Raw genomic sequence first — 21,928 nt, 5'->3', positions numbered from 1 at the left:
TCTTCCTTTGGGTGAAAGGGAAACGCAGCCAAGAATTTATTATTGGTACAACCAAAGTTTAAACAGTCAAGAGGAGTTTTTAGCTGGGACTTGGACTGTGGAAAACTGGCCCTCACAGCTGTCTGTGCTTGGCCTTGGAATGAAAAACAGTGGGAAAGTGACTTGAGTCAAACCAAAGCCGGGGGAAGGTTGAAATGAGCTCAGGAGCTGCAAACCCCTCCAGCAAACACCAACAGCCTCTTTCCAGAGGCCTGGAAAACTCAGTGCACAGCCCAGGGTCAGACACTGGGACTGGCACCAGCAGCCACAGCCTGTGATGGATCCATGATGGATCTGTGATGGATCCACAGCCTGTGATGGATCCATGATGGATCCATGATGGATCCACAGCCCCCAACAGGGCTGCTGAGGGGAATGAGAGCAGCCAAAGGTGTGGTGGGAGTTGATGGGTGCTTTTATTACACAAGGTGTGACATCCTCCCTCCACTCCTCTGGAACAGGGATAGATGAGGGTTTAACTCCATTCTTTTAACCATTCCTTGGCTGTTTCTCCTGCTGGTTTCCCCACCACCCCCCTCTTCCCCATTTTTCCATCTGTGCCAGGCGTGTTTCTGTGGAGTCTCAGTACACTGTGCCAGCCCAGCGTGGAGAGCATCCCTGGGGTAGAGGCTGCTGGGGGCATCAGTCCAGCTGGGACAGGGCAGGGAAGCCACTGGTGTCCTTTGGGAGCAAAGCCCATGGCTCTGGGGATGTGCATCCCTTGTGGGGGAGCAGCTTGGTCAACGGATTCATGGAGTGATGATGGATCCAGCCCCTGCCTCCCCAGGGTGATGCTGGATCCATGGGAAGATGATGGATCCATCCCTTGCTATGTCCATGGGGAGGTGATGGGTCTGTCCCCTGCCTCCACAGGGTGATGATGGATCCATGGGGAGGTGATGGGTCCATTCTCTGCCTCCACAGGGAGATGACGGATCCACAGGGAGATGATGGGTCCATCCCCTGTGTCCATGGGGTGACGCAGGACAGCTGCCAGCTCCGTTAGCAGCTCCCTCCCGTGCACCAGAAGATCCCCACGGCCATGCCCAGCAAGCAGAGGGTCCCCAGGATCAGCCCCAGCACCAGCGGAGCGCGCGACCGCACGCTGAGTTTTCCTGCAAGAGCCGAGAAGGACGGAGGTGACGACCGGGGTCACCCCACCACGTCCCTGTCCCCATCCCAGGCCCCAGCCCAGACCTGTCCCGGCGCTCTGAGCCTGCAGGATGCTGACACAGGTGGTGTTGAGGAAGTGCTGCAGGTGCTGGGTGGTTATGGGGTACTTCATCAGCTCCGTCTTGGCAAAGGCGGCCACCCGGTGCTGGCCGGGCCAGCGCCGCTGCCAGGTGGCGTTGGGGACGTGGAAGCTCAGGAAGGCCGTCCCGTTGAGGGTCACCTCGTAGAAGCTGTGGGATGTGCCGTTGGGGAAGAGGCGGCAGCCGAGGTGGCAGCAGAGCCTCTGGGTGTCTGTGGGGACAGAGGGACAGACGGGGTCACCAGGTCCCACCCAAACCGTGCCCTGAGCTCTCACGGCCTCAGCCCTGCAACAGCCGACCCACCCATGGCTCTGCTCCCCCTCAGAGGCTTTTCCAGTGGCCGGGATTATTTTCCCTCCCTTATCTCCCAACAGCACAGATCCAGTTTTACGGAGATGAGAGGGTTTCGGGGCACTCATTGCTCTCCTGGATGGATGCACCCAGAGAGCAGGGGGACACCAGGATGTGGGGGTGTCACACCAGAGACCCCGTGGTGACACAGGGCTCCCCAAGGAGCAGGTACAGAAATGTGGAGCTGGGGAGGAACAGGTTTGGGGGTAAGGAAGAAAAGGAAGGTGAAGCACAGCCTGGGCAGGAGCAGCAGAGGAATCTGGGCTTGTGGAGAGGTGCAGGAGCACGAAACCGTCACCAGCAGCATCCCATCGCTCCTGGAAAGCTGTGGGATGCTGGCAGGGAGCAGGCAGGGAGTAGGCAGAAAGCAAGCCGGTCACAGTCAGGGTGCAGGTAGGATACAGGTGGGATGAACACAAGAAGCAGGCAGTAAGAAGGTAGGATGCAGGCAGGGTGCAGGTGGGATACAGGTGGGATGCAGGCAGGGTGCCTACACCTCACTATCCCCCCCAGCTGCAGTCCCAGCCCTTTTCCTGAGGAGCAGAAGCAGGTTGAGCATCACCCCGTTCCCAGGGCAGGCTCTGGATGAGAAATTCCCGGCTCCACAGAAGGGCTCCCTTTGCCCACAGAGAGGTTTTGCACATGGCCGTGTCCCCACCCCTTTGCCCACCTGTCCCTGCAGAGCCATCCCCGTGCCCTGGCAGTGCAGGGGGGTCTCCCCCACCCCAGTGCCCCCCGGGCACCACTCACAGTCCATGGGTCTCTCCTTGTTGAAGAGCTTCACCAGGTTGCTGAAGGTGCTGAGGTAGGTGGTCACGTCCCTCTGCCGCTGGGCCCAGGCGTGGGGCGGCTCCAGGGGCAGCACCTGGGTGACATTGTGCCCCTCCAGCACGTGGCTGAGCCGCCCGTCCAGGCTGGCGTTCCCCCAGAAGAGGCAATTGCCTTCGAAGACGCGGGTGTAGTGCACCATGGTGAAGGTGAGCGGGGCTGCGGGACACGTGGGGACATCACGCACCGCCCCGTCCCCCCCGCGAGCCCCGCGCCCACCCCCTACCAGCCCCCGTGTCCCCCCACGCCAACCCCGAGCTCTCGGCCCCCGTTGCCCTGCCTTACCCGCCTGCTCCGCCCCGCAGCCCAGGGCCCCGCAGAGCAGCAGCAGCCGCAGCATCGCGGGGACGGGCACGGGGATGGGGACGGCACGGTGGCCCCGAGGCTGGCCCGGCCGGGAGTTCGGCGTGGGGACAGCGGTGGGCACGGAATGGTGGCCCCGGGCTGGCCCATGGGATGTTAAGCCGGCCGGGGAGGTGGGGCTGTGGGAGGAGGAGAGCGGGACTCCAGCCAGGTCTCTCCCATTTCCTCACCCGACCCACCCGCACCCCTTCCCTGCCGGACATGCCGGGCACTGCAGCGCCCCGGGATGCGGGATGAGGCTCCAAATCACCTCGGGACAGAGGGAATTGGGCGAGCAGCCAGTGCCTGCCTCAGTTTCCCCATCCCTTGGCAGGGCAGGGTCCATCCTGCTCCCCTGGGAGACCAGTGGGGACACGGTGATGGGGACCATTCCCAGGGAATGGGGGAGGGATGGAGGGAGCAGCCTCACACCCACCAGGCGTGAAGTGGGCATCCAGCACCAGGACCCCCCTCCCTGGAAGGGGGTGACACTCGGGGGAGCTAAGCTGAGGGGTGGGGATTCCCTCACACAGAAGAATTTCTTCCCAATATCGCACCTAACCCTGCCCTCTGGCAGTGGGGAGCCATTCCCCCTTCTCCTCTCACTCCAAACCCTTGGAAATAGTCTCTCTTCATCTTTTTTGTAGCTCCTTCAGCCACTGCAAGGCCACAATCAGGTCACCCCAGAGCTTCTCCTCTCCAGGCTGAACAATCCCAACTCTCCAGCCTTTCCTCTCAGCAGAGCTGCTCCAGCCCTCTGACCACCTTGGGGCCTCCTCTGGACTCTCTCCAGCAGCTCCATGTTCTCCCTGTGCTGTTCCCCAGGGCTGGAGCAGCTCTGCAGGGGGGTCTCCCCTGAGGGGCAGAGGGGTACAATCCCCCCCTGCCCTGCTGCCCACGCTGGGGGATCAGCCCAGGGCACAGGGGGTTCTGGGCCGGGCCATGTCCAGCCTCTCCCCCACCAGCCCCCCAGGCCCTTCTCCCAGGGCTGCTCCATCTGCTCATCCCCAGCCTGGAGTGATCCCGGGGCTGCCCCGACCCAGCTGCAGCACCAGCCCTTGGCCTTGTTAAACCTCAGGAGATTCCCAAGGGCCACTTCTGGAGCCTGTCCAGGTCCCTCTGGATGGCCCCGTCCCCCAGGTGTGTCCCTGCACCCTCAGCTCGGGGTCACCTGCAAAGCTGCTGAGGGTGCCCCTGATCCATCCTCTGCCTCATTAATGCACAGATTAAATAACACTGGTCCCAGCACAGACCCTCAGGGCACCACTGCCCACTGGTGTCCACTGGGACCCTGAGCCACTGACCACGACCCTCTGGATGGGACCATCCAACCACTTCCTTGTCCATCTGACAGTCCATCCATTGAATCCTTCTCTCCCCAGTGGAGAGAGAAGGATGTTGTGGGGGACCATGTCCAAGGCTTCACAGCAATCCAGATAAATGACTTTATAATCCATATAAATGTCCTCTGTAGCCTTTCCCTTGTCCACTGATGGAGTCACTCCACCACAGAAGACCATCGGGTTGGTCAGGCAGGACGTGCCCCTGGTGAAGCCGTGCTGGCTGTCCCGAATCCCTGTCCTCCCTGTCTCTCAGCAGAGCTTCCAGAAGGGTCGGTTCCATGACCTTCCCAGGCACAGAGGCTGACGGGAAGCTCCCAGGCTCCTCCTTTCCACCCGTTTTAAAGACGGGAACAACGTTTCACTTTTCCCAGTCACCTGGGACTTCACCTGCCACGGCTTTTCCAATAACCTGGAGCGTGGCTTGGCAGCTCCGTCCGCCAGTTCCCTCAGAACTCTGGGACGAATCTCACACAGGATGGGGTGGCGCGGGATGTCCCCACGGTCCGCCACGACATGGCGCACTATGTCGCGATACGTGTCACCCTGCCTGCCGCTCCGGGCGATGGGGCGTGTCCCGGGGCGTGTCCCGGGGCGTGTCCCTGCTCCGTGCGTGTCCCGGGGCGTGTTCCTGGGCGTGTCCCCGTTCCCTGCGTGTCCCCCATCGGGGCGTGTCCGCGGTCCCTGCGTGTCCCGGGGCGTGTCCCGGGGCGTGTCCGCGGTCCGTGCGTGTCCCGGGGCGGGGCGGTGGCGGCGTTGCCGGTGCCGGGAGCGCAGCGATGGCGGCGGCGGAGCTGGAGCGGCTGCGGATGGCGGGGGCCGGGATGGCCATCGCCGTCCTCACCAGCGGCGGCGACGCGCAAGGTGCACCCGGCGGGGCGGGGGGCTCGGCCCGGGGGGGGAGGCCGCCGGGCCTCCCCGCGTGTCCGTGCCCGTGTCCGTGCCCGTGTCCCTGTCCGTGACCGCCCGGGGCCAGAGTCCGCGGGACCGCGGCCCGCGCTGCGCCCCGGGGCGCGGGGATGGGACACCCCCGCCCCGTGTGCCCCCACGGGGGAGGGTCGGTGCGTCCCGCCCGCGGAGCTTCCCCGTCCCCATCACCCCCGGGACAAGGCACGGGCCCGCGGGGGGAGCCTCACGGAGGGGAGAGTGTCTTTTCCCCGATAAGCAACTCGTTCCCGGCCAGTTGCTCATCCACAGCTCCCACCCGTGCGTGGAGTTTGCCCGGTCTCAGCCCACGTGGGTCCCACTCACTCTAGGGGACACCTCAGGGTCACCTACAGGATCTGATCTCCTCTGGGGCTCAGGGTCGAGGGGACCCCTCGGGGTCACCTACAGGATCCCACCCCCCGTGGGACACAGGATCCCACGGAACGTCCCGGGTCACATTTCGCTTTTCCAGGGATGAACGCCGCCGTCCGCGCTGTCACCCGCATGGGGATATACGTGGGAGCCAAGGTGTTCCTCATCTATGAGGTTGGGATACCCCCCTGCTCCCTGTCATGTGTGGGGGGCACCCACCCCCCTGTGCCAGGGTACCCCTCACCTCCACCCTGCTCTTTTCCGCAGGGCTACGAGGGGCTGGTGGAGGGGGGTGACAACATCAAGCAAGCCAACTGGCTCAGCGTCTCCAACATCATCCAGCTGGTGAGGGTCACCGGTGGGGCCGTGGGACCCCCCGATCCCAGCTCCCCAAGTCCGGGTGACGAGCCGTGTGCCCCCGTTGTGCCCCCAGGGCGGGACGGTGATCGGCAGCGCCCGCTGCAAGGCCTTCACGACGCGCGCGGGGCGGCTCCGCGCCGCCCGCAACCTGGTGGAGCACGGCATCACCAACCTGTGCGTCATCGGTGGCGACGGCAGCCTCACCGGCGCTGACATCTTCCGCTCCGAGTGGGCCGGGCTGCTGGACGAGCTGGTCCGAGACGGTGGGTGAACCCCCTCCCAAAGCCCCCGGGTGGGCACAGAAGGCGTCGGAGCGGGGTTGGGATCTGGAGGTTCACCCCATCGCTGTGACCCCGAGGAGGGCTGGGCTCCCACACTGCTCCACTGGTGACGGGGGGGATGTGAGCGCCCCAGAATAACCGGTGTGGTGGCTGTGACCCCCCCCAGGGCAGATCAGCGAGGAGGTGGCGCGGCAGAACTGCCGCCTGAACATCGTGGGGCTGGTGGGCTCCATCGACAACGACTTCTGCGGCACCGACATGACCATCGGCACCGACTCGGCCCTGCACCGCATCATGGAGGTCATCGACGCCATCACCACCACGGCGCAGAGGTGAGCGGGGCGGGCGCTGGGGGGATGCTGGGCCTCCCCCCGGCATCACACCCACTCCTTGTCCTCCCACCTGTGTCCTTGCAGCCACCAGCGGACGTTCGTGCTGGAGGTGATGGGTCGCCACTGCGGGTAAGGCCCTGAGGGAAGCCCGTCAGTGGGATGGGATGTGGGATGTCATGTCTCGGGGCTGCCACCACCGTGTCCCCCCAGGTACCTGGCGCTGGTGTCTGGCCTGGCCTCAGGCGCTGACTGGCTCTTCATCCCTGAATCCCCTCCGGAGGACGGCTGGGAGGACCTCATGTGCGAGAGGCTGGGGGAGGTGAGGGAGTGTCTCCTACAGTCCTGTCTCCTGTTTCCCCACGGAGATTCCCCTCAGGAGCCCGGGCTGAGCCTCAGGCCAGTGCCTGGCCCCCGCGAAGCTTCGGGAGCCGCCGCCATTGTCCTGTGACCCGGGGCACTCAGCCGAGCGCAAATCCAGCCCTCGCGTGCCAGGGGCAGCGCTGGCGGGGGCTCGGCTGCCCGTGACCTGAGCCACCCCCGGGGCAGCGGCCGCTGGCGGGGAGGGGAGGGTGCTGGGACACGGCCACCGGGAGTTTCAGTTCTCTCCCCTCGTGCCAGACGCGCAGCCGAGGGTCGCGGCTCAACATCATCATCATCGCCGAGGGCGCCATCGACCGCAGCGGGAAACCCATCACCTCCAACTACGTGAAGGACGTGAGTGCCCTCTCTGCCACCTACTCTGGTGCCCACAGGGACCGGTGGGTCCCCAGCGGGTCCTCGGCGTGACACCCCCTCTCCCCTGCAGCTGGTGGTGCAGCGCTTGGGCTTCGACACGCGCGTCACCGTCCTCGGCCACGTGCAGCGCGGAGGGACCCCCTCGGCCTTCGACCGCGTGCTGGTAGGTCCCGGGGGAGGACAGGGAGAGGTGGAGCCCCGCTCCTGCCACCCCTCTGCCCGTGGAAAAGGACTTGCCAGCTGGGATGAAGCTTGATGGGCTCAGCCCTGCTGTGCCAGGCAGAGCCATGTACCCGTTCCCCGTTGTTTCCTGCGGAATTCATGGGGTTTTGAGTAAAACCATCACCTCTCCGGCTGTGAATCGGCAGCTGCATGGTTTCCAAGCCTGTGGGAGCATCCCCAGCATCCCACCCAGCTGGTCCGGTGGCCCCGGTGTCACAGGTACCCCTGTCCCTTTGCAGAGCAGCAAGATGGGAATGGAGGCGGTGATGGCGCTGCTGGAGGCCACGCCGGACACGCCGGCGTGCGTGGTGAGCCTCTCCGGGAACCAGTCGGTGCGGCTGCCACTCATGGAGTGTGTCCAGGTGGTGAGTACCGGGGCATCGGCGTGGGAGTCCCACTCCCCACCCCACAGGTGTGGGTGTCACAGTGCTGTGTCTCTGCCTTGCCCCCAAGACGAAGGATGTGCAGAAGGCCATGGATGAGAAGAGGTTTGAGGAGGCCATCCAGCTCCGTGGGGGGTGAGCAGCAGGGATTGGGGATCGAGGCAGACATCCCTATGGGATGGGGACTTCTCCTTGTTGGGAAACCGCTGGCTCCCACAGCCAGAAGGGTGTTCCCCCCACCCCACCCCAGGGTCCAAACATGCCTTGGGGACACCTCACCGTGTCCTTGCAGGAGCTTCGAGAACAACTGGAACATCTACAAGCTGCTGGCACACCAGAAGCCGGCGCAGGAGAAGGTGAGGGGAGATGAGGAGCATCAGGGAACACCACCCCCAACCTTGGGGACACGCATGGATGTGCTGTGCCCCTCCCTGTCCCCGCAGAGCCCCTTCAGCATGGCCATCCTGAACGTGGGAGCCCCCGCCGCCGGCATGAACGCGGCCGTGCGCTCGGCCGTGCGCATCAGCATCTGCCAGGGACACACCATCTACGTGGTGAGCGATGGCTTCGAGGGCCTGGCCAAGGGGCAGGTAAGGGGTGTCCCAGGGGGTGGGTTTGGGCTTGGATGGGGGTGACGGGGTGCCCTTCCCACCCCTAATCCCGCCCGCAGATCCGCGAGGTGGGCTGGCACGACGTGGCAGGATGGCTGGGACGCGGCGGGTCCATGCTGGGCACCAAGCGGTGAGTGCAGCCCTGGGAGACGGGGGGTGTAGGGGAGGTGACACCCCTGTCCTCACCACCACGGTCTCTCCTCCCCCCCCCACCACAGGACACTGCCCAAGACCTGCATGGAAAAGATCGTGGAGAACGTGCGGAAGTTCAACATCCAGGGGCTGCTGGTCATCGGCGGGTTCGAGGTGCGGGGGGACCCTCAGCCCTGGCTCCTGGGGGCCAGGGTGGTGGGCTGTGGGCATCCCAAAGGAATGCTTTTGGGAGGTGGGGCTGGCTGCGGGGCTGGCATCTCCCCGTCCCTGCTCGCAGGCGTACGAGGGGGTGCTGCAGCTGGTGGAGGCGCGCGGGCAGTACGAGGAGCTCTGCATCGTCATGTGCGTCATCCCCGCCACCATCAGCAACAACGTGCCCGGCACCGACTTCAGCCTGGGCTCCGACACGGCCGTCAACGCAGCCATGGAGGTGAGGGCCGGGCCGGGGAGCAGCTCACCTCCCAGCCCTGGGAGGCAGAGGTGGGTTTTCCCAATGTGACCCCCCCCTCCTCCTGGCGCAGAGCTGTGACCGCATCAAGCAGTCGGCCTCGGGCACCAAGCGCCGCGTGTTCATCGTGGAGACCATGGGCGGCTACTGCGGGTACCTGTCGACCGTCACCGGCATCGCCGTGGGCGCCGACGCCGCCTACGTCTACGAAGACCCCTTCACCATCCACGACCTGAAGGTGAGCGGCTTCCTGGCTGAAAGAAGAAGGAAAGTCGGGGAAGGGAGGGCTGCAGGGCAGGGCAGGAGCTGGAGGAGCATGGCTAAGGGTTGATGGTGGTGGTGCCTCGGTCCGGCAGAGGGGACCGGAGGGACCTGGGACAGCATCCTGGTGTTCATCTTGCAGGCCAATGTGGAGCACCTGACTGACAAAATGAAGACAGATATCCAGAGAGGGCTGGTGCTGCGGTGAGTTGGGGACCTTTGGGGACAGTCACTGCAAAGCCCAGCCCCGTGGTGGGGAGCAAGGCCGGAGCTGAGTCCTTCTCGTGGCCAGAGAGGGCCCCTGGGCACTGTGAGGTTTGACACAGTGGGCATGCTCGGCCGTGGGGACAGTCCTGCATGGGATGCCTCCACAGCTGTCCCCACCCTGGCCCCAGGGTCCCCCTGGGCACACAGGCCAGGGCTCTGGGCCTCAAGGAGAACAAAGCAGCCAAGAAAGGTGTTGTGGGGAGCACAGGGAATGGCAGAGTAAGGAGCAGCCCCCCCAACCCATTCCCTGTGACCCCCAGCAATGAAAAGTGCCACGAGCACTACACCACCGAGTTCCTCTACAACCTCTACTCCTCCGAGGGCAAAGGCATCTTCGACTGCAGGATTAACGTCCTGGGCCACCTCCAGCAGGTACAGGGGACAGGGCAATGTGGGCCACCGCTGTCCCCGTGGGCTGGACAGGCGTGACAGCCCCATTTCTCTGTCCCCAGGGGGGAGCCCCGACCCCCTTTGACCGCAACTATGGGACCAAGCTGGGAGTGAAGGCGGTGCTGTGGATGTCGGAGAAGCTGCAGCAAGTCTACAGCAAGGGTGAGCCAAGGGCTGGGGGTCCCGTGGTGGGCGTGGGGGAGGCTGGTGGCTGCTGCTCCGGGCTCAGCTCCCGGCGAGGTAGTCAAGGTCGGCCATGTCCCCTCCCAGGGCGTGTGTTTGCCAACTCGGGGGACTCTGCCTGCGTGATCGGGCTCCGGAAGAAGGTGGTGGCCTTCAGCCCTGTGACAGAGCTCAAGAAAGTCACGGATTTTGAGTAAGTGCCCGTGCCCCGGCGGTTCACCAGCTCCCAGGGGGACATTCCCGGGCTGTCCCCTCTAGAGCCGTGTCCCCCCCTGCAGGCACAGGCTGCCCCAGGAGCAGTGGTGGCTGAACCTGCGGCTGATGCTGAAGATGCTCGCCAACTACCAGATCAGCCTCACCGAGTACATCTCGGGGCAGATGGAGCACGTCACCCGCCGCACCCTCAGCATCGAGAAGGGCTTCTAGTGCCACCAGCCCCAACCACAGCCCCCACCGTGTCCTCTGCCCCCCCAGTGCTGCTCGGGGAGCGCCGCATCCCCCCATTCTCAGTAGCCCTGTAGCTTTGCCACCGACCCCTCAAAGCAGGCAGAGCCTGGTGCCAGCTCCCAGAACGGCACAATCCTGCCCCAAATCACTGGTGCGGTGTCTGGTCCCTGTGCAGGTGCAGAAGGGAGGTGTTGCTTGAGCCCAGCTGCACAGCCCAGACCCTTGATCTTCTCTTAATAGTTTATTATTATTTAATCATGGGGTATTTTAAGTCCTTGTCCAGCGGCCTGACCGCCTGAGCCAACCCCTGCTGCTGCTTTGTGTTCGCCTGCCCCACGTGCGGGAGGGGGGTGAGGAGGGTGCGGTGCCATCCCAGAGGGGCTGGAGCTGCTCCCCGGGGCTTGGGGCTGCCCCTGAGCCCCAGGAAAGCTCCATCCCTGTGGGGTGTCAGGAGGGCTGAGCGCGGGGTCCCAGCGAGCCCCTCTCCCCCTTGCATGACGCTTGGCTGCGACGTCACCGCGCGGCCCCGGGTGCCGTGTCCGTCATCTCACCGCTGCTCTGTGACCCCGGATCCTGCACTGCTCGTGGTGCTGCTCCTCCTCCTCTAGAGATAAAACCTGCTGGAGCCAAACCTGCCTGCCTGGAGTGGTCATTGAGCACCAAGGGGGAGGGAGGGATGGCAGGGCTGGGGGTGGGATGGGGGGGACAGTCCCTGCCGGGAAAGCCAGATGGTTTTCCCAAGCCGGATTAATGCCGGGCCAGGAGGTTTCCTGGCTTTGCACATCCTCAAAGCCTGGGAGAGTGGGACTGCGGGCGGCTTCTTGCTGTCCAGGCCATGGTAGGGGCAAGGTCAGCATCCTCTGCGGGCAGGCTTTGCAATTCCAGAGGAAAATCACTCCGTTCCCACCTTCAAAGGACGTGCCCAAGTGATTTATGGAGGCGCTGAGTGCGTTTGCTGAGGCACTTTCTCAGGGCTCCTGCCAAACGTGCCGGTCTGGCCACGCTCCTCGTGTTCAGCCATTCCAGACAGCTCCATGGAGCCCCTTTCCCAGGACACTTTCCTCCTGGGGGTTCCAGCTGACGGCTGCAGCCTCCAGGACAGCGCCAGCACCAGGATGCATCACAGGCTTTTGAGTCAAACATGCTGTTGTTTTGTCCTCCCCACGGAGCTGTCCCCAAGTGAAAGTTCCCCCTGATTCGCCCCCTGGCCTTCTGTGGTGGAGTGACTCCATCAGTGGACAAGGGAAAGGCTACAGAGGACATTTATATGGATTATAAAGTCATTTATCTGGATTGCTGTGAAGCCTTGGACATGGTCCCCTACAACATCCTTCTCTCTACACTGGGGAGAGAAGGATTCAATGGATGGACTGTCAGATGGACAAGGAAGTGGTTGGATGGTCCCATCCAGAGGGTCGTGGTCAGAGGCTCAGGGTCCCAGTGGACACCAGTGGGCAGTGGTGCCCTGAGGGTCTGTGCTGGGACCAGTGTTATTTAATCTGTGCATTAATGAGGCAGAGGATGGATCAGGGGCACCCTCAGCAGCTTTGCAGGTGACCCCGAGCTGAGGGTGCAAGGACACACCTGGGGGAACGGGGCCATCCAGAGGGACCTGGACAGGCTCCAGAAGTGGCCCTTGGGAATCTCCTGAGGTTTAACAAGGCCAAGGGCTGGTGCTGCAGCTGGGTCGGGGCAGCCCCGGGATCACTCCAGGCTGGGGATGAGCAGATGGAGCAGCCCTGGGAGAAGGGCCTGGGGGGCTGGTGGGGGAGAGGCTGGACATGGCCCGGCCCAGAACCCCCCGTGCCCTGGGCTGATCCCCCAGCGTGGGCAGCAGGGCAGGGGGGGATTGTGCCCCTCTGCCCCTCAGGGGAGACCCCCCTGCAGAGCTGCTCCAGCCCTGGGGAACAGCACAGGGAGGACATGGAGCTGCTGGAGAGAGTCCAGAGGAGGCCCCAAGGTGGTCAGAGGGCTCGTGGTTTGAAGGGAAATGGTGCTGGATCCACACAGCCACTGGCATTTTCCACAACTGGGAATCATCTGCATTCGCCACTCAATATTCCCTGCTGAGGCAGGGCAGGGTGAGAGCAGGTCACACGGAAAATCTGTCACAGCACAGCCCTGCAGCAGCCAGGTTCGGGGTGGCAATGGGGACAGGGGTGTCAGACCAGCTGCATGTTGGGAGATGGAGTCATTGCAGCCCTGACACCTCATTTCCACCCAAAAAACCCCTGGAGGGCCAAATTCCAGGGGGGAGATGGGCAGGCAGAGGCTAAGCAGGAGGGGACGTAACTGTGCTCCCAGGCTTCCCGGCACATCCAGCCCACCCTGAATTGAGGGCAGAGCAGAAATCCAGGAGCCTCCTGCAGCGGAGGGCAGGCTGCCAGGGCCAGAGGGAAGGGCAGGAGCCTCCCCCCGGGGTTTGCAGGGACACTGAGGAGCCGTGGGGAGCAGCCAGGGCAGTGGGAGCCCTGCACCAGCCAAGGATGACGAGCACAGCACGTAGGCAGAGCTGTGTTCCTGCCCTGGGATTCACAGCCCAGCTTCCCAGGAGTTGTGTCAGAGTGTCCTCAAGGCCGTGGCGATTGCTCCACCAGCCGCACGGCCAACGAGCCCTGACGACAAACCACGATGATGCCGTTTATCACTCTCATCCCAGAAGAGCTGGGGGGTCCAGCAGCTCCCCTGCTCCCCGACATGGACGGGTCAGGAGCCTGGGAGAGGACTTGCCCTCAGAACATCATGCACAGGGGATGATGGACAAGTCTCCCGGGCCCTGGCTGTCGAGAGAAGTCTGGGACATCATAAATCACACAACTGCAGCTGGATTTAACGCAGAAGGAAACAACTGAGGTCACTGGAGGAGTTAAAGGCATCAGAAAATACCCCCCAAGTGACGAGGGTCAAACTGTGTCCCTTCCCACCGAGGTCAGGCAAACAGGCTTGTTGGACATTCCCTGATGAGTGTTCCTTCCAGGCAGCACGGCTTGGACACTGGACAGGGACAGTGGGGACAGGGGACAGGGACAGTGCAGTGCCAGGGCCCGGCTCGTGTCCCATCTCAGGGCCATTGTCTCGCCCGGGGTGGCTCTGCACTGAGCTCTCCTCACCCTCTCCTTTGCTTCCTGCCCTTGCTGCGGCTGCAGGAAGGTTCCCCAAACCCCGTGCCCTTGGGAAGCATTGCTGGGAGCAGGATCACCATTTCAGAGGCCCAGTGGAGCGGGAATGTGAGGGATCCCAGCCCTCCTCCTGCTCGGTAGGGCTCACAATGTGCCCCGTGAACCAGAGGTAATGGAGCAGTGCCCCCAGCCACGACATACACGGCCTCAAGGGATAATTGGGTTTATTTGGTATGTCACAACAGTTTAGCTTGTATTTAGCAGCTCTATAAAACCTTAGTAAATGCATTTTTATCAGTTAGAGAGCAACGCCCACCCCTGATGTCTGGGCAAAGCAGAGGCAGCACCGCCCAGGGCCCTTTCACTTGGATGTTTCCTTAAGCTGCTCTAATGCCTGCAGGGAATGTGGGGGTGAGAGGACAGCTGAGCATCCAGGATTTGGGAGTCATTTGTGTTGCACTGAGGCTGCTCCAAGGTTTTCTTTGGTCTGCCTGACCCCCACAGCAGTGCTAAAGGAAGCACTGGCCGTGACCAGAGGAAGCCAGTCAGGGCTTGGAAAAGAAATTAAGAATTTGACATTGACCTTCACAACCTGCACCAGACGGTTCTTGGTGATCATCTCAGGAAATGCCTCCTTGACAGACCTCACAAAACCAAATCTTTGTGGCAGAAACTGCCTCCAGAGGCTTCAACACACCCCAGGCTGGCCAAGGGTCAGTCTGAGTGGGAGCTGCCCACGAGCGGTGACTTTTCCAGTTGCCACCCCCCTTGGATCACACAGCACCTCTGGCTGCAGCCCTGCTCCTTCCTGCTTTGCTGATTTGCCTGCAGTTCCCATCCAACAGCCCCAAAGACACGGGATACAAACATGAACAGAGCCTGCTCCCCAGGCAGGAAAGCTCCGGAGAAGGAGCCAGCAGCAGCTTCCCGGCCCAGCCCCTCCCCACGGGAAGCACAGCGGGAGCACCGAGGCTTTGGCTGCAGCCAGGGTTGTGTGGGCAGGATGGCACCGCGGGGCTGGGGCTCCAGGGAGGGTTGGAATGGCCATGGGCACCCTCACTCCTCCTGCAGCTCCTTCTTCTGCAAGGCCTGGAGTCTCCTCACCACCGTCTGCTGGATGATCTCCAGCCCCTCGGCGTCCAGCTCCTTCATGAGGAGCAGGATGGCGTTCAGGACGTTGTTCTGTGGGAATAAGGCAGACACTGCTTCGTACAAGCCAGCCAGGAAATGGACACTGGATTTTCCCTGCTCTTTCTAGGAACTCCCTCACCACCACCACCACCACCACCGGCAGCAGCTGGGAGCAGCCACCTGCAGCCACAGGAGGGAACAACCGAGCCCCGGGGGCAGACACAGGCAGAGGCTGTGGCACGTGAGGAGCCTGGAATGCAGGACCAACCCATCCTCCCAGTCCTGCTGAGCTGCCCACACACCTCTGGCTCCCAGCCACGCTCCAGCCTGGCTTCCGTAGGGAAAGGCACTTTCAGGAGCGGCCACCCTCCCTCTCCAGCATGTGTAGGATGGGGAAGGACAGGAGCCCTCTGCTCTGAGGAGTGAGGAGAGCTGGTGGAATCCCTGGAAGGGACCCTCAGAGGTCCCCAGCCCAGCCCTGCCCCCTCTGCAGGAATGCTGCCAACACCAGGCCGTGACTCTGTCAAACCACGGCTTGAAAAACTCCAGGGAGAGATTCCACAGCCTAAATAATTGTCCTTCTAGGGAGAATCTTTTCCCTCACATCCAACCTGAACCTCTCCAGCTGCAACCTGAGGCCATCTCCCCCTTCTTTAATGGTCAGAGCCTGTGGTGCTGCTCTAGGCAACCAATAGGAGAGAGAAGCAGAGTGTGGTTTAGATCGATGTGATGGCACTGAGCCCAGCAGACAGCAATTCCCAGCGGAACCACCAAGATCCATGGGATTCATCCAGGGCTACACCACAGAGGGGGCTGAGGAACCACCTAAAGTTCAAGTACAGCAGTCCCTTCCCAAGGTTTGACCCCCCTTCTTGCTAAAGAAACTCTTCCTAATACCCAGTCTGAACCTCCCTGGCACAGCTTTGGACCTTTCCCACGTGTCTTATTTCTGGATTCCAGAGAGAAGACCTCACCACCTCCCTCTCCACACTCCCTCCTCAGGAAGCTGTAGAGAGGGATGAGGTGGCCCCTCAGCCTCCTTCTCTCCAAACCAGACAAATACAGAACCCTCAGGTGCTGCTGGACACTCCTTCCAGCCCCGGCACCAGCTGTTCCCCTCTGGACACATCCAAGGGCCTTCATGTCCTCCACAGGAAAAGCAATTTGGTCTTTAAAAGACACTCACTCTCTTCTTGCGGTTGCAGTCTGTCTCTCGAGGGGAAAAGGAGGAATATTTATCCCTGGGAACAGGCTTCATATCAAGCTCCTCTTGAATTTTGCTGGAAAACCAAAGGGCAAATGTTATTATGATCAGGTGGGAGAATCTTCCTCTGGCAGGCCAATCCATCATGGGCAAACATGCAAGGAGTATCCAGCTGGAGGACTCTGGGCACGGATGGAGCTCCCAGATCAGAGAGGATCCGTCCCTGTCTGCACATGCAGCTGACACACTCGAGTCACCCAGCACAGCAGAGCCTGTCTGGCAGACACACGACCAGCCCCACCGGTGCCATTCCACAGTACAGCTCCCCACGGCACCTGGAACAACGGGAACCCCCCCGGCCGCGGGCCCGGCCCTCGGAACAGCAGGGTCCTTTCATGCCACACAGGAGTTCAGCCCATAAATCCCAGCAGCTCCCAGGTGAGCCCTCACTTTGTCTCCTCCAGGCTGGAGCCCAGCAGTTCGCTCCCGGGCTCCGCGGTGGATCCGGCGGCGCTGGATTCCGTGCACTCGGCCCAGCCGTTCTCCACGTTCCTCCGGGCTGGGGGGGCCGTGATCTCCACACCATCCACCAGGGCCTGGGACAGCTCCTCCTCTGTCACTGCTGCAAAAGCCCAAACGAAACCCTGTTGCTATGAGCTGCAGCAGCCCAGGGAGGTGTAACCCAAGGGGTTTGCTCCAGGAATTCTCCGGCATTTTGCTGTCACCCTCCTCCTGCAGTGAAACCCATGCAGGAGGACGCTGGGAGCCATCCCCAGCCTCTCAGAGGAGGGTAACAGGGAGGGATGCAAACATGCTTTCCTATTTCTTGTCTCTGCAGAAGGCTGCAAAAGCCACCAAATCGCTGCTACCAGATGGAAAAAAAAAAAACAGAGAAGCTTTTCTACAACAGCAGATCCAGTTGCAGAACCTTTGTCTGGCCACAGCAAAGGGCACAGCCCTAAAAAACCACTAATTAGTGGTACTGCCTGAGCTATAATGAGGTGCTCTTGGTTCTGCTGATGTGGGGAAGGGATGGGGAGGGAGAGGAAGGGAAAGGAATAGAAAAAAGGGAGAAAAGAGAGAAAAGGGAAAGGGAAAAGGTGGAAGGGGAAAGGGGAAAAGGGGGAAGGGGAAAGAGGAAAGGGAGAGGAAGGAGAGGAGAAGGGGAAAAGGAAAGGGAAAGGGAAAGGGAAAGGGAAAGGGAAAGGGAAAGGGAAAGGGAAAGGGAAAGGGAAAGGGAAAGGGAAAGGGAAAGGGAAAGGGAAAGGGGAAAAAGGAAAGGGGAAGGGGGAAGGGGGAAAGGGAGAGGAAGGAGAGGGGGAAAGGGAAGAAGGGAAAAGGGAAAGGAAAGGGGAAGGGCATAGGAATGGAGAAGGGAGAGGGGGAATGGAAGGAGGAGAGGGAGCGGGGAAAGGGGAAGGGGGAAAACAGCTTAGAAACATTGGATCTCCCAGATGGAACACTCAACCTCTGCCACATCCTCACTCAAGGAGAAATCAAAGGATGCCTCAAAGAGAGGAACCAACACACCAGCGCCTCCAGTTCCCCTGGCTCAGGGCTGGTGGTGCCCTGCCCACACCCACCTTGGTTGTCCAGCCTCTGCAGGCCGGGCAGGTTGCGCAGCACCGTCATGCGGTAGCGGTGGGGGTCCTGCCCGCAGCAGGGGTTCTCTGCCAGCCACAGCACCCGCAGCCGGGGCAGCCCTTTGAGGTGGAACAGCTCATTGAGGCTCGAGATGTTGTTCTTCCTCAGGTAGAGCTCGCTCAGGTTCCGGCACTGCGTCAGCGGCTCGAGGTCTGAGATGCCGTTCACGCTGCGGAGACACGGTCAGAGCCCATCCCTCCCTTCCTGCACCTTCCCAGACCCTTTTCCTGCTACAGCCTCACCCTGGCACAGCAGGGTGAGGGATATTCAGCCCGTGGCTTGTGGCATTTTATCTCTGTGAACAGAGGGCAGAATTAAAACAGCCGGCGCTCCTCTGCTGAGGATGGCAAAGAGCCTCTGCTTCCCCCAGACCTGCCCCCTTTCCTGTGGCACTTCCTCAGACCCACCAAAGGAGAAGCCACATAAGATTCCCAAGCTCCACTTCGCAGAGCATTGGCTCCATGGGATTCCCAGGATGGGTGAAAAGTTGGGTGTATTATGGAAAGGAAAAGCTCTGAGAGATCCATGAAGCATTTCAACAAGCACCCTGCTAACAGGCCACACACAGAGGCCATGATGATCCCCATCCAAACTATGGAATGGGACTTCAACAATGGGGTTTTAACACTTGTTGAAACAGGGGTTATTTTCTTGAGGAGCAAAGGGGAAGGTGCAGAGGAGCTAGTGAGTAATAATCATTTCTACATCCCTGCTGCATGAGAAATGGGGCACGAAGAGCCAGGCAGCTCAGACACACAACCACAGCAAGGTGGGAAGAAAATAAGCTCCAGGAAAAAGGTGATTTCCCTGCCCTCTCCAAAGCTGGCAGCCTGGCATTCACCTGAACGTGATCACCTCGATGTTGGGCAAATCCCGGCATATCGAGATCTGGGCAGGGAGAGACAGAAACAGCACGTTGGCACAGGTGGGAAAAAATATCAATAAACCCAACTGAAATCACAATAAACCCAACTGAAATCACAACAAGCACGATCAGGCATTTAGGTTTGCTTCAGTCTAACCCGAGTTTAACACCACCAGAGAGATTTGCTGCCACAGTGAGTGCAGAGTCAGCAGCTCCTCCAGCCTCTCTCCCCAGGAGTGGAAGCACAGACTCCAACCAGCATCACGCTGTTCTTCTGCTCCAGCAACTCTGCAGCCTCCACAGGCAGCAAAGGCCCCTCTCACCTCTGCCAGGCCTCTCCTACCAACAGAACCTCATCCAAAGTCCCAAACAGATGAGGTAGAACTCAGGGTCCTGCTGTCCGGGGCTCACGCAAGGCCTCAGAGAGAAATTTTCCAATTTGGAAACATCAGCAGTCCCTTTTGGTTTGTTATTTTTTTTATGGTGTGAGCTGCTGATCAACCCTGAAAAGGCCTGCAGCTCACTGGCACGGGGCCAGCCCAACCCTAGGCCCGAACGCTGCCACTCCCACCCCCTGCATCCCGTCCCCGCTCCGGCTGCTGGCCCAGGCTCCGCAGGCTGGGGCTCCTCGCTGGCTCCTCTGGGACTTACATCTGTCAGGTGGCTGCCCCTGCGGGAGGAGAGGGGGGTCAGGGGGACACGGCAGCGTGAGCCACCCCCTGCTCCCCCCACACCCCGCACACAGCCTGAGCCCCCGCCCGGCCCCCCCAAACTGCTGCAGCAGAGTCTGTCACGGGCCTGCTTGTGCCTCCCCAGCCCCATCCCTGCCTGTCCCTCCAGCCATGTTCCTGCCTGACCCCCAGGGCCATCCCTGTGCCCTGTCCCCACTCCTGCCTCTCCCCCTTTCCCATCCCTCCCTGTCCCCACTCCTCATGCCTGCTGTTCCTGCTTACCAATCCCTGCCTGCCCCCTCTCACCCATCCCTGCCTGTCCCCACTCACCATCCCTCATCACCCTCACCCATCCCTGCCTCTATCACATCTCATCCCCCTTCTCCATCTCTTCCTGTCCCCACTGCCCACCTCTCCCTGTTCCCTAATGCCATCCCTGCCCCTCTTCCCCATCCTTGACTGTCTGCCCTCACCCACCCCTGTCCCCCTCCTCATCCCTGTCTGTCCCACTTCCCCATCCCTCCCTGACCCCCCTCCATCCCCGTTCCCCTTCCTCATCACTGCTGTCCTCCCTCACCCACCCATCTGCTCCCCCTCCCCATCCCTCCCTGACCTTCTACACCATCCCTGCCTGTCCCTCCTCCATTCTTTCCCTCCCTGCCCAGTCCTGTCTGTCCCCCTTCCCTAGCCTTGCCTGACCCTTTCTATCCCTGTCCCCCCCCATCCCTGTCTGTCCCTCTTCCCCATCCCTGTCCCCCTTGATCACTGTCCCCTCAGCCTCACCTAGGCCTGTCCTCATTCCCCATCCCTGCCTGTCCCCCCCAGTCCCTGTCTCCCCTCCCCATCCCTGCCTGTTCCCTCTCCATCCTTGTCCTCCTTCCCCATCCCTGCTTGTGCCCTCCCCATCCCTGTCTGTCCCCTCACCCATCCCTGCCTGTCCTTCTTCCCCATCCCTATGCCCCCTCCATCACTGTCCCCTCAGCCTCATCCAGGCCTGTTCTCCTTCCCCATCCTTGTCCACTCTCCCCATCCCTGTCTGTATCCTCTCTATCCTTGTCCCCCCTCCCCATCCCTGCCTGTCCCCTCAGTCCCTGTCCCCCCTCCATCCTTGTCCTCCTTCCCCACCCCTGCCAGTCTCCCCCAATCCCTGTCCCTTCCCCATCCCTGTCCCTTCCCCATCCCCGTGCTCTCCCCATCCCTGTCCCTTCCCCATCCCCGTGCTCTCCCCATCCCTGTCCCTTCCCCATCCCTGTCCCTTCCCCATCCCTGTCCCTTCCCCATCCCTGTCCCTTCCCCATCCCTGTGCTCTCCCCATCCCTGTCCCTTCCCCATCCCCGTGCTCTCCCCATCCCCGTGCTCTCCCCATCCCTGTGCTCTCCCCATCCCTGTGCTCTCCCCATCCCCGTGCTCTCCCCATCCCCGTGCTCTCCCCATCCCCGTGCTCTCCCCATCCCTGTGCTCTCCCCATCCCTGTCCCTTCCCCATCCCCGTGCTCTCCCCATCCCCGTGCTCTCCCCATCCCTACGCTCTCCCCATCCCTGTGCTCTCCCCATCCCCGTGCTCTCCCCATCCCTGTCCCTTCCCCATCCCTGTGCTCTCCCCATCCCTGTCCCTTCCCCATCCCTGTCCGTGCCCTCCCCACCCCTCTCTCCCCGTCCCGTCCCCGTCCCCCGGCGCACCAGCAGTTGAGGCGGCGGACGCCGTCGAGCGCGGCGGCCTTGGCCTGCCGGAGCACGGCCGCCCGGCTCAGCCTCATGCCGGGCCGGGCCAGGCCGGCTTCCAGGGGCGGCACCGGCGCCCTCAGGCTCCGCCCGGCCGGGGCGGGCTCCGGAGCGCCGGGGATGGAGCCGCCGCCTCCTCCCGGGATGGAGCCACCGCCTCCGCCCGGCCCGGCCCGGCCCCCACGGGCCCCGCTCGGGCCTGGCCCGGCCCGGCAACGCAACAGGCGCAGTTTGAGTCATTTATTCATATTTACGTGTAAAGCTGATTAGTCGTTTAATTATGTCTTGTTCAGAGCGTGGTTTGTACGCACACAGCTGCGTCTTTGCGGGTGTATATTTGTATTATAGAGCCATCGTGGAGCGGTTTGGGTTGGAAGGGACCTTAAAGATCACCTCATTCCAACCTCATTCCAACACCTTCCACTAGCCTAGATTGCTCCAAGCCCCGTCCAACCTGGCCTTGGACACTTCCAGGGATCCAGGGGCAGCCACAGCTTCTCTGGGCAACCTGTGCCAGGGCCTCCCCACCCTCACAGGGAAGGATTTTTTCCTAATATCCCATCTGAACCTACTCTTTTTCAATGCAAACCCATTCCCCCTTGGAATAACACACATAAGTGTGTAAATTTATATCTGACTTTACACATACATCCTTATATCTCCCTATGTATCTATATATGTATTAAGTGTATCCCTACATCTATATATGTATGAAGTGTATCCCTACATCTATATATGGGTAAAGTGTATCCCTATATCTATATATGAATGAAGTGTGCATAAATATAATATATCCACATTTTCTATAATAACTATTTCTCACCGGGTTCTCCTCACTCAACTCCTAAACATTCCAAAGGGTGATAGTTCAGCCCTTGAAAAATATGTTTTGTACAAGTAAGAGTTAATTACTTTCTCAGGAATGACTAAAAGAGTGCAATAGTTTCTTACTGCTCTTATCCTGTGGGGCAGTAAGAAAACTAAGGCTCACCTTTGAACCAAAGTCAGGAGTCAAGCAGTTCAGGACTCGTTCTTACAGACCCAAAGT

At 61.4% G+C, this 21,928-nt stretch overlaps 3 protein-coding genes across 3 annotated transcripts; 1 reads left to right on the top strand and 2 right to left on the bottom strand.

Moving 5' to 3' along the window:
* Positions 1-436: 436 nt before the first annotated feature.
* On the bottom strand, positions 437-2,931 carry PROCR (protein C receptor). The gene is made up of 4 exons (XM_051781820.1): positions 2,757-2,931; positions 2,394-2,630; positions 1,237-1,503; positions 437-1,154 (listed from the first exon to the last, which is right to left on the bottom strand). Exons 1-4 carry the CDS (start codon positions 2,809-2,811, stop codon positions 1,042-1,044), a joined length of 672 nt encoding a protein of 223 aa, XP_051637780.1. The 5' UTR covers positions 2,812-2,931; the 3' UTR covers positions 437-1,041.
* Positions 2,932-4,870: 1,939 nt separating this feature from the next.
* On the top strand, positions 4,871-11,156 carry PFKL (phosphofructokinase, liver type). Its single transcript, XM_051781778.1, has 22 exons — positions 4,871-5,017; positions 5,553-5,626; positions 5,720-5,797; positions 5,886-6,075; positions 6,260-6,425; positions 6,510-6,554; positions 6,636-6,744; positions 7,044-7,139; positions 7,231-7,323; positions 7,622-7,747; positions 7,836-7,900; positions 8,058-8,121; positions 8,209-8,355; positions 8,436-8,506; positions 8,595-8,682; positions 8,807-8,959; positions 9,051-9,215; positions 9,381-9,442; positions 9,766-9,877; positions 9,958-10,057; positions 10,166-10,271; positions 10,357-11,156. Exons 1-22 carry the CDS (start codon positions 4,933-4,935, stop codon positions 10,502-10,504), a joined length of 2,343 nt encoding a protein of 780 aa, XP_051637738.1. The 5' UTR covers positions 4,871-4,932; the 3' UTR covers positions 10,505-11,156.
* Positions 11,157-13,851: 2,695 nt separating this feature from the next.
* On the bottom strand, positions 13,852-20,968 carry CFAP410 (cilia and flagella associated protein 410). Its single transcript, XM_051781816.1, has 7 exons — positions 20,839-20,968; positions 19,140-19,158; positions 18,465-18,511; positions 17,563-17,792; positions 16,430-16,601; positions 15,962-16,055; positions 13,852-14,826 (listed from the first exon to the last, which is right to left on the bottom strand). Exons 1-7 carry the CDS (start codon positions 20,913-20,915, stop codon positions 14,701-14,703), a joined length of 765 nt encoding a protein of 254 aa, XP_051637776.1. The 5' UTR covers positions 20,916-20,968; the 3' UTR covers positions 13,852-14,700.
* Between the last annotated feature and the right edge of the window lie 960 nt (positions 20,969-21,928).

The sequence above is a fragment of the Manacus candei genome, unplaced genomic scaffold (genome assembly GCF_025592945.1).
Source record: "Manacus candei isolate 608988 ecotype Guabito, Panama unplaced genomic scaffold, ASM2559294v1 h1tg000015l, whole genome shotgun sequence".
Classification (NCBI taxonomy): domain Eukaryota; kingdom Metazoa; phylum Chordata; class Aves; order Passeriformes; family Pipridae; genus Manacus; species Manacus candei.
This window is presented reverse-complemented; position numbering and strand designations above follow the sequence as displayed.

Coding starts and splice junctions, on each gene's coding strand:
- PROCR (XM_051781820.1), bottom strand. CDS start 2,811: ATGCTGCGGCTGCTGCTGCTCTGCGGGGCCCTGGGCTGCGGGGCGGAG. Junction 2,631..2,756: donor CTGCGGGGCGGAGCAGGCGG/GTAAGGCAGGGC, acceptor CGTGTCCCGCAG/CCCCGCTCACCTTCACCATG. Junction 1,155..1,236: donor GGCTCAGAGCGCCGGGACAG/GTCTGGGCTGGG, acceptor CGGCTCTTGCAG/GAAAACTCAGCGTGCGGTCG.
- CFAP410 (XM_051781816.1), bottom strand. CDS start 20,915: ATGAGGCTGAGCCGGGCGGCCGTGCTCCGGCAGGCCAAGGCCGCCGCG. Junction 16,056..16,429: donor TCCAGCCTGGAGGAGACAAA/GTGAGGGCTCAC, acceptor TTGGTTTTCCAG/CAAAATTCAAGAGGAGCTTG. Junction 14,827..15,961: donor ACTGCAACCGCAAGAAGAGA/GTGAGTGTCTTT, acceptor TTATTCCCACAG/AACAACGTCCTGAACGCCAT.
- PFKL (XM_051781778.1), top strand. CDS start 4,933: ATGGCGGCGGCGGAGCTGGAGCGGCTGCGGATGGCGGGGGCCGGGATG. Junction 7,140..7,230: donor CCTCCAACTACGTGAAGGAC/GTGAGTGCCCTC, acceptor TCTCCCCTGCAG/CTGGTGGTGCAGCGCTTGGG. Junction 7,324..7,621: donor CGGCCTTCGACCGCGTGCTG/GTAGGTCCCGGG, acceptor GTCCCTTTGCAG/AGCAGCAAGATGGGAATGGA.